The sequence below is a fragment of the Rhagoletis zephyria genome, unplaced genomic scaffold, assembly GCF_001687245.7.
Source record: "Rhagoletis zephyria isolate East Lansing unplaced genomic scaffold, Rhagoletis_zephyria_1.1 Rzeph_scaffold_00422, whole genome shotgun sequence".
In the NCBI taxonomy this organism is placed as follows: domain Eukaryota; kingdom Metazoa; phylum Arthropoda; class Insecta; order Diptera; family Tephritidae; genus Rhagoletis; species Rhagoletis zephyria.
In genome coordinates, this window is record NW_016157506.1 from 205,444 (window position 1) to 216,184 (window position 10,741).

At 36.2% G+C, this 10,741-nt stretch overlaps 1 protein-coding gene across 1 annotated transcript in view; it reads right to left on the reverse strand.

Annotated features, from left to right (window-relative positions):
• Nucleotides 1–10,741, reverse strand: part of LOC108359618 (uncharacterized) — a 67,894-nt gene that overhangs the window by 28,301 nt on the left and 28,852 nt on the right. The window contains 4 exon segments of the mRNA XM_017611548.1: nucleotides 6,880–7,902; nucleotides 7,968–8,157; nucleotides 8,218–8,513; nucleotides 8,575–8,840. Coding sequence (XP_017467037.1) covers nucleotides 6,880–7,902; nucleotides 7,968–8,157; nucleotides 8,218–8,513; nucleotides 8,575–8,840 — 1,775 coding nt within the window.

Sequence of the window (10,741 nt, forward strand, 5' to 3'; positions counted from 1 at the left end):
TAATTTTTCGTTCTATTTTTTTATCTTTTTAAATAAATCCAGAGTAAAGGCCGTTAACTTATCAATTTTAAAGTGTATTTAAATCATTAGTTAAACTTAAGTACAGAAAATTCCATAGAAATTTCTGTAGTTAAGTTTAACTATTCTTTAAAATAGACAAGTTAACGTGCTTTTTGTAAAGCTTAAATTAGGGATGTGCCGGAAAGAGATTTTTCCGGATAACCGGATTCCGGATATCCTGTAAAAAATAAGAGCCGGATTCGGATATCAGATGGGATATCCGGTAGACTGCTGCCCTTAATAAATTTCACAACATTGTTGTATTAGGTTTTTTTGTGTTGCTAGATTATCTGCTTTTTCGAGCTGAACTATCCAATACGTAATAAGGAATACAAAATTTCTCTACTGAAATCCAAGTTATGATATAATCCTGTATTAAAAAGATAACTTCTCTGTCTGCAACCCAGACTTCTCGATTATTTTTGGTAAATAGAGGAGAAACGTCAATGAAAAAAGATAAATAACAATGAACGCCGCTAAGAAAAAACGCGTGATTGATTTTTTTATTTTAAAATGTGATGAGAATCGAACTAATATGCATGGTTATGTATATACCGTTTCGTTTCCCGAATTGCTCCGTAAGGCTTCATTGTTGAACTAAACAATTCGAAAATATAAATCAGTAGCATGGAGAAACCTGCAGAATCATATGAAAAAGGCCGAACTCTAGTGAAAGCTTCTATTGAAGACCGAGACGAGGATATTTGGCAATGCTTTGGGGAAATCGCCAAGGGCTCTGATACTGAGTTCAGTTTTTTGATGTGGATACCAGGGTTGTTGCGAATATTCGCATTCTCATTCGCAACCGCGGAGCTTCCACATTAAATTTAGCACTCGTTGTGCAAGTGCACCGATAAAACGTATATATGGCAAACAAAATGACAAATTGTAGCCAATATTTTTGCCTGCGTTCGTGGGTGTATTTGTGTAATAAAACTGGTGAAATGTCATATTTATCAACTTTGATAAAAATGTCTTTAAACATATTATTTCTTAAGCTATATAACCGAGCTATCAATGGGCAGTCATACAAGATCCAACTTCTACTTGACCTTTGACGTACGTCAAAGAGAACATAGTCTTTTTAGAAAATTTTTTTTCCTGTGCTTTAAATAATTGCATTGCTTTCTTTCTTTATTATGTTTTTTTTGGGCCAATCTTAAAAAAAAACTACTAGAAACTACGCAAAAGAAGAAAGTGTACACTGTAATTCTTAACCAAATTTTCGAGATTTTCTTTTAATGTTACATATATATTTGTTTCAATAATTTCAAATGGGGCTCTTTGGGGAATTTATTTTTAGCAAAAATTTTAAAAACAGTAATTTTGTTTACTTGTCCGGCAATATTTTTTTCATAGGGATATACATTGCATCCTAAAACTTCTGTTGTAAAACTGCCCCTTCTTTGTTATTTAAAATCAAAGAGTAAGCTCCTTAAATAAAGAGAATCGATGCTCAAATAATTAAAAAACTATAGGTCTGACCTTTAATTAGATAAAAATTACGAGAGATTCAAATGCTTATAAAAAAACAGGGTGTTTTTTTTAAATAACAATATTCTGATCCGATTCGGCTGGCAGCCACGACTTTAAAAACACAATTTTGTTCAAAATTTCATTCCTGCAAAATAATAATTTATTTTCCATATCCACATATTTAGCTCGCTATAAGCACAAATTTTTCAAACCAGTCGCAGAAGGAAGTATTACAAAATAACAGAAACTAAATTCGAAAAACGCTCATGATGTTACAGATTCCCCTAATTCTGAAACATCCAAAGGAATGAGAATGAAGAATTTTTTTTAAAGAGCTTTAGAAAACCTGACACATCTGGTTTGGCTTGTAAGCGCTGTTTAAACAAAGATCTCGTAATTATGCTTGATTCTAATTGTTTCTTAAAAATACTTGACATCCGCATTCGCACCCGCATCCGCGGATGTTAGCAGTTAGATATTCGCATCCGCATTCGCATCCGCGGTTGTCTAAAATTCCACATTCGCAACATCCCTAGTGGATACCCATACGATGGAGAAATGGAGAAATATGTACAGCTGCCCCTTATACCCAGACAAGAAGATCCTTTAATTTGGTGGAGTCATAGACGGCCGCTGTCGTATAGCGGTTAGCAGTGCGCGCTAACATTACGCAGGACCTGGATTCAAGCCCGGTTGAACCCAACATAAAATAAAACAAGTCAGAACAGCGCTGTCTTCGGCTATGCCGAAGGCTTCATACCTTTCATGAACATCTGCAAATTTTACTTTGACAGATTACTGCTTTTGAATACATCTGCATACATCGATAGAGGAGTTACATACTTATATAAAAAATCGCATCTAAACAATCAGAGGTATGGAAGATATACTTTATATGGCACCAATCTAAGTGATTTTCACTGCTATGTGATCGGTATGTAAACCGGTAACACAATTTATTGGGTTTAGTTTCCTACATAAAGGAGATATATCGCAAAAACTGGTATCTGAACAATCAGTGCTATAGGAGATAAAGCTTATACAGCATAGATTTTGACGATTTTCTCAGTAGACTTTGTATTATTATTTATAAAATATCTTACGAAATTTATCGGTTTTAGCTGTTCAAATAAAGGAGTTTTACAGTAAAATCCCATATCTGAACAATCAGATGTATGGAAGATATATGTTGTAGTCATCCGATCCTTGTTATTTTCACTGTAAGTATTCTGTTAATAATGAGTGAAAATGGTGCGAAATTTCATGTTCCTAGCTGCATAAATGGAGGAGTTATGATAAAAGACCTCATATCTGAACAATCAGTTGTATGGGGGCTGCAGGTTATAGTGACCCGATCTTTGTTATTTTCACTGTAAGTCTTCTGTTGATAATGAGTGAAAACAGCGCGAAATTTCATGGTCCTAGCTACATAAATGGATGAATTATAACGAAAAATCTCATATCTGAACAATCAGTTGTATGGGAGCTATATGTTATAGTGGTCCGATTCTTCCGGTTCCGACAAATGATTAATACATTATAAAAATACACCCACCTACCAAATTTGATCCGGATATCTCGAAAACTGAGAGACTAGATTGCATACAAACAGACAGACAGACGGACAGACGGACATGGCTAAATCAACTCAGCTCGACGTTCTGATCATATAAGTATACATTTTCATGGGTCTATCTCTTTTTGTTCTGGTACTTACAAACATCGGACCAAAGTTATAATACCATTTCATGCTCATGAAAGGTATAAAAAAAGGTTTATGTATGTATTTCAGCAAGGAAAACAGCTTCCCATAAAAATACAATCGTCGTTCATAGTCGGCGTAAAGATGCAGGTCGCTCCGCTTTGTGTGACAACATCAAGGCGCACGCCACAAATCGGAGGAGAAGCCCGACCAAACACTAACAAATGTGCAACCTCCCTACTATAATCGTAAGAATTTCCAAAGTTGTTTACACTGGCAATGAAGTATCTCTGCGAACCTTTCCCAGTGACCTAAAAAAGAGTGTTTACTGCATCGGGTGGCATTTATGTTGAAAATAGAAATGGGTTCTTGACCGGTAATGTGGAAATGCTTCTTTTCATAATGAAAGATATATACATTTTTAACTCTTAATTACTAATTAGATACTATTAAATTTGATTATAGAAATAAAAAAAAAAAAATCTGAACTAGATTTTTAAATAGAATTTCTATAATCGTAAACCAGAAATCCGGACGGATTTTAGCTAGTATCCGGCCGGATAAGCCGGATTCCGGATATCTATCGGAAACCCGGCACATCCCTACTTAAAATAAGAAAAGAGCAGAAATTATATCGGCTTTGGTGTTTATGAGCAGAAATGCTTCTATNGTATACATTTTTAACTCTTAATTAGGTACTAATTAGATACTATTAAATTTGATTATAGAAATAAAAAAAAAAAAAANATATACATTTTTAACTCTTAATTACTAATTAGATACTATTAAATTTGATTATAGAAATAAAAAAAAAAAAAATCTGAACTAGATTTTTAAATAGAATTTCTATAATCGTAAACCAGAAATCCGGACGGATTTTAGCTAGTATCCGGCCGGATAAGCCGGATTCCGGATATCTATCGGAAACCCGGCACATCCCTACTTAAAATAAGAAAAGAGCAGAAATTATATCGGCTTTGGTGTTTATGAGCAGAAATGCTTCTATTTTTACTTGTAGATCTAAGAGGATGGCATGGTATGCTGACTTATGAATAATCCCAAATTGCCATATTCGTTTATCTTTACTTCAGCTCCTATAAAAAACTTGATTTAAGAAAATTAAGTTTTACTCGATTTTTTCAAACAATTTTAAGTTTAAGTGGGCATACGGCCTATTGAATTTTATCAAATATGGTAAATGCGTAACAAAGGGTTAATTTATTTTTTTACATAACAGTCAGCTATGAGAGCTCGACTGAGTTGTCACTTCTACCTTGTTGAATATACCTTGGGTTAAATCTGTGGAACTGTCAAACTACAATTTCCTCTCTCAATTTAGAGTAACAAATGCAGAAGTGTACGGGAACGCAAATAACCAACATGAAATAAATATCAAATGGGTTTTTGTTTATTGTTATTTTACTGTAAGTTTATAGCAAATACTCGTAACAAAAAGTTTTCAAATACGAATATTTGTGTTTTCAAAAACATTGCTGTTTACTTCCATTTTATAAAATATATATATTTAACCAAATTTTAATAAATGCAGACACTTGTATGATTTTCTTTATTACTTTTTGTTTTGTAAACAAGAAGAAATACAACCTTGGCTATCGTTTGACACATTTCCTGAATTTGCAGAACAACCACGATATGCTTTATTCTTTTTCTCAGTGTGTGCTTAAGAAGTATTACACAAGTTTATATTCTGTGTTTTTATATAGTGAGTGCTGATTCCTGAACCCGTTTTTTGTGCTAGTTCTGACAAAAAATAGCACTGTATCGCTGTTAACCAAACTTATATTAGCCAGTTAAAAGAGCGGCAAGCGACTTAACACCTCTAGGATTGAGAGAAAGACTATATTCTGAATATTTGTTTGTCAATACTACAAGAGTTTAGTTACATCGACGTTAGTCGTTTAGTTACGTTTTCCTCAACACATGATTTGGTTATAGTTACATTATTTGGTTATAGTTACCAAATCATGTGTTGAGACAAATATATTTAGCCGACTTTTTCTGAGTGTATGTGGTAACGTAATCTAAGAATTTCTGCAACTACATAGAAGAACATAGCCATCTGTTTTCATGCTGGGATTTCACTGCCTATCAAGTTCCTCCCCAATATGTCCTTGTGCCGAGGTAACTAAACCAGAGTGAATTTGTGGTTAAAAATAACGTATTTGTAAAAACAATGCCACTCTGAGAAAAAAGTTTAGTTACGTCAACTACATAAAATTTTCAGTGCAGATTACACACCAAAATTCGGGAAAAACCTTCAGTGCTGTTTAGCTACTACTATACATGTAACACGTAAATTATTTGACCATCTATCTGTTCTCATTTGTATAGTTCATGAACCTAAGCATTGCAAACACTGCGAACAGTAGAGGGCCTTAATAGTAAATGGACACGTTTAAGACTCAGCAATTAGTTCTATGCCAGAGCATAGACCTGAGTTCATATTTTGTTGCCGTCAACTTGTTACAGAATAGCTACCTTGATTCAAGGTGGCATAAGCCATTGTCTCTTGGAAAGTATTACGATTTCAAGCCTCGTGCTTTCGGTTAACAAGAATATGCTCTTTTTTACCATTGCTCTAAATCTTACTTTTTTCTTTAAAATACATACATATGTACATTAGACTGCATCACTCCTCATACAAAAAAAAATCTGTACTATTTTTCCATTGGTATTATAAAATCTATTATATTAAGACGTCCACCAAAATATTTCAAAAAAATATTAAGATTTAAGTGAAATACCTCCAAAAATAGAGGTTTTTATGAATAAAAATAGTTTCTTAAAATTTTTTTTTAAAAAATCCCCTCAAATGATAAAACGATTTAAGCTTAAAAAATTTGCATAAAAATATTTTTTAAAAATTAAAAAAAAATTTGAACGGAATCGTAATGATGAGATTTTTGATGCTGTTTTTTAACTCTTTTCAAAGATTGGTATAAGAAAAACTTGAATAACTGAGCCTAAATTATTCTGATTTAGACTTAAGAGGTGTCGGTGGAAAGGTATATTCTAACCCTTTTTATTTCTTTGCTAATAAACTCATTCAAAGGACGAAAGAGAAAGGTATGATGAATGAACGTCATTCAAAGTTGAATTAAGATGTATTGGTATTTGAAAAAAAGAAAATTGGGACACGAATGATTTTTTTTTTTACAGAAATAAAAACAGTGTTAAAATACCTATCTACTGGGATCCCATATGTCTAAATTAGAATAGTTTTGGCCCAGTTATTCAAGTTTTTCGTAAATCAATCTTTGAAAAAAGTAAAAAAAAAAACAGCATCAAAAATCTCACTCTTACGATTCCGTTGAAAATATTTTTAAATATTTGTATGTAGATTTTTTAAGCTTAATCTGTTTTGTCATCTGAGGGGAGTTTTTTCAAAAAGTTCTTTACGAAACTATTTTTATTCATAAAAAACTCCATTTTTGGAGGTGTTTTCAAATCGGTCCAGCTCACTTAAATCTTAATATTTTTCCCAAATATTTTGGTGAACGTCTTAAAATATAATAACTTTTGTAATCCCGGCGGAAAAAACGCAACTTTTTTTGGTGATGCAGTCTAATGTACATACATTTATTTGCAAGCTTAAGTAACTTTTATGATTATTATCTTACTTCTTTGAATTAGTTTCAACTTCCTCAGGTCCTAGGTTGCTTTCAGTAGTTGTATACCTGCCGCGATTCCGACTAAATGTACTGTATGTTCGCTTATCTTCTTTTTGCTCATTAGTTCTCACTTCTTCGTCGCTAACAGATTCCTCTTCTGTTTCGGTTCGCACCGTCGATGGTCGCGCACGTCGTATGCTCCCATACGAGGGTGTCACTGTATTCGTCGGTCGCCTTGTAGTTTTATCTTTAATGTTCAACTCCTCCTCTTCATCATCTTTGCTTTCACGCTCTGCGCCTGGTTTTTCTTCTACTTCACCTTCATCCTCTTGTCCTCTAAATGAGCCTCTATTTCTATTAATTGTAACATATTGTTTCTTTTCTTTTAGGAAGCCATCGAAATCCGACAATTTGTCTAGACCCTCATTTTGGGGACCCTGCCTGCTGTTGCCACGCACAACAGAAGAATATTTTGAAAAACTACTACTACTGGTGCCTTCACTAGATTGTGATTCATCACTTTCAAATTTGGAGTTTGCTTCTTCCTGTTTATTCGTCTGACCTGACTTTCGAAACAGTGACGACGATGTGAAGCGATTACGGAACGAATTGTAGGTATTGGGTTTGCTAAGTACTTTGTCGTAGAGATCTTTGCTAATCGGCGATTGAGTCGTGGCCGCATTCGATTCACTGGAGCTGCTTTTAATTGATATTGTGCCATCATCCTTACGTAGCAAATGTTTTTCCAGCTCCTCAATTCCACCTACCTTGCGAATCAGCTCGATGAGCTCTTTTATGACCTGTGGATCTTCTTCAGCATCTTTTTCTTTAAAATGAGTAGGCAAATCCTCTCCCAATTCTTCCTCTTCGTCTTCATATTCTATGGGAGATGAAGTGGTCGAGGTAGTGGTTGAAGTAGTTCTAAAGAAAGATGTGCGTGAAGTAGCAGACGTGATTCGATTCAGGGAAGCTGTGGGACGGGGCGTGGGGGTTGTTGTAGTAGTACTGCTGATAGGTGCCGCCGTCGTGGTTCTAAAAAATTTAATATTGTTGCATAAATACTTAAAGAAGATTTTTAAATATAACTCAGCACCAACTTTTTGGTTTTGCAGGGTACATTGCGCGCAAAATCACACGAGTCGGCTGCGGGATTAAAATATAGGCCAGAGGGACAGGTAAATTGATGGCCCACAATGCCTAAGCCAGACGGTCCACTGTCCAGACACCAATAGTATTTCTTGCAATCGCGCGGATGTTGAAAGAACCCTTCCTCTTCGCATTTGAAATCTACGAGCCAAAGATAATTTTGATTGATATGAGCAATTTTTTTTCCTGCGTCTTACTCACCAGCTCCAGGATCTGGTGTGGTCGGTGGTGCTGGCGTTGTAACACGACCGCCAATATACAATGAGGAACCTTCTGCATTGGTGAGTCGTATTGTGGTCTCAGGCACACGTGTTGTAGTAGTGGAGGTCGCTGACTGCGTTCGTCGCCGTCCACTACTCAAGGTTGTGCGACTGGAGGAGCCTTTACCATCGCTGTTGCCACTAATCCGGTTGAGTTTCGAAGATGAATTTTCACGACTGCGCGAACGTGAAGGCTTCTTGGGCACGTTTGGTTTGGCGACTTCGTTAATTCCAAGTCTATAAGAGGAATAACGTTGAGGTTTATACGGAATTTTAAGTTTAGCTAAATATTTGTTACCCCAAGCTCTCTAACATCGATTCTTTGGCCGCTTCTATCAGTGGATATGGTTTGCCGCTGCAAGTGCCACGGAAATCATCGTTGTCTATGGCCCAAAACATTATACCGCCTAGGCCGTTTTCGACGACATATTGAGCTTTCTTGCGTACAATGGCTTCATCATCGTAGCCAACCCATTGGTTGCGTCTGTAGGCGTAAGGTCCCATCGCGTTCGGATTTGGTTGCACAACGGTCCATTCAGGATCCTCTTTCAGATTTTGGCATATCTAGAATTTAATATCAGAATACATATGTATATGTAAACGAGGATTTAAAAATTGTATAATATTTTTTTATTTTAAAACGATTTCTCGTTCTAAGAACTATAACGTATAATTGGAAACCTTTTCCAATAAATAGCCTTAGATAATGAAATAAATTTTTAAGAGACGTTACTGTGTGAAAGAATGAAGCTTTCCATGAACCAACTAACTTTGCCTTAATAGTCTGGCATCAGAACTTGCTAGTCCACTTTTGACCAGATTTTCACAGTGCATTCTAGAAAAACACTGAATAAGCAAATCGACACCCAACCCCATTTCGTAAATTTTGAAAACCGCTTTCAAGAGCACGACGCCATTACTAACTTTGGGATCCTTGCAAAACTATTACAGATATTTAAAGTGACGGGAAGAACGCCTCCACTCTGTTCGAGGCCAAACGTGATTTTAGGCGAGGAGAATTAATTTCGTACGATTCCTTTAAACTAATGTCGGGAATGGCAATACAGGCTGTCAATCTGAATTGCAGAAGCGCGGTACCGTAATCTTAGGCAGTTGACATTAAAATCGTCGGTTTCAACCCCAGAATCGTTAACGCATAATTTTCCAGTTTAGAGAAGGAGGCAAAAGATATTGGTCCAGCGGTGAACGAGGACGACACAAAGTACCTCCTTGACCATAGGTATTCGCGTATTGGGACAATCACCACTGTTATAACTTAAACTTATTGCTTGTCTGCCTGGGGATCAAGCGAAGTAAAACTCTTGCCAAAATGTGCTACCTTGGGCTCGGAAGGAAATTGAAAAGCAGAGTCATCTCTTGACGAACACAAATTATGCTCTATAAATGCCTAATCATACTCTCCTTTTGTATGACACAAAAAATGTGGAAGATATTGAAAGAAGATGAGAAGGCTTTACGAGGTTTTAGCCCAGTTATGCATACTTAGCTTTGCATGAGAGTTGTCACATAAGAATCTGTTAAACAGGCTTTGCGTGTAAGCGGCTACCTAACACATTGCACTTAACATGTAGAATTCTGTTGGGTTTTGATTTTTACGTAAAAATGGTATGGCAGTGCAAGTATGCATAACTGGGCTATTAGGGTTAGCCAAGTATTCTATGCAAGTTCTATGGGCATTTTAGGCTGGAAGAGTTATGAGCAGAGGCTACCTATAAAAGCTGACTGAGAGAACTCATTTCAGCTCCTAGAGATTTAGGTAGGTAATTACTCTCCCAAAGTTAAGGTTCAGGCATATAGCAGGTATAATGACGTTTACGGCGGAAATCCCAATGCAACTCTTTGCGAAAATACCTAGCGGTCACCTAAGGAAGACGAATAAATGTGACTACATAAGTATATTAACTCTCTGTCGTCCTTAAAACTGCTAGGTTTATATGACACAATAGACCAGCATTCTCTATAATGTATATCCACCTTCTTCTTCTTTATTGGCGCTGTAACCGCCTAAGCGATTTTGNTGAAAATACCTAGCGGTCACCTAAGGAAGACGAATAAATGTGGGAAACTTTAGCCGGAGACTACATAAGTATATTAACTCTCTGTCGTCCCTAAAACTGCTAGGTTTATATGACACAATAGACCAGCATTCTCTATAATGTCTATCCACCTTCTTCTTCTTTATTGGCGCTGTAACCGCCTAAGCGATTTTGGCCGAGTCCAAACCAGCTCGCCAGTCATTTCTCTTCTGTGCTAACTGACGCCAATTGCAAATGCCAAGTGAAGCCAAGTCCTTCTCCACCTGGTCTTTCCAATGCAGAGGAGGCCTTCCTCTGTTACCAGCATCGCGGCCCGCGTTAAATACTTTTAGAGCAGGAGCGTTTCAGTCCATTCTAACGGCATGGCCAAGCCAGCGGAGCCGCTGAATTTTAATTCGCTGCACTATG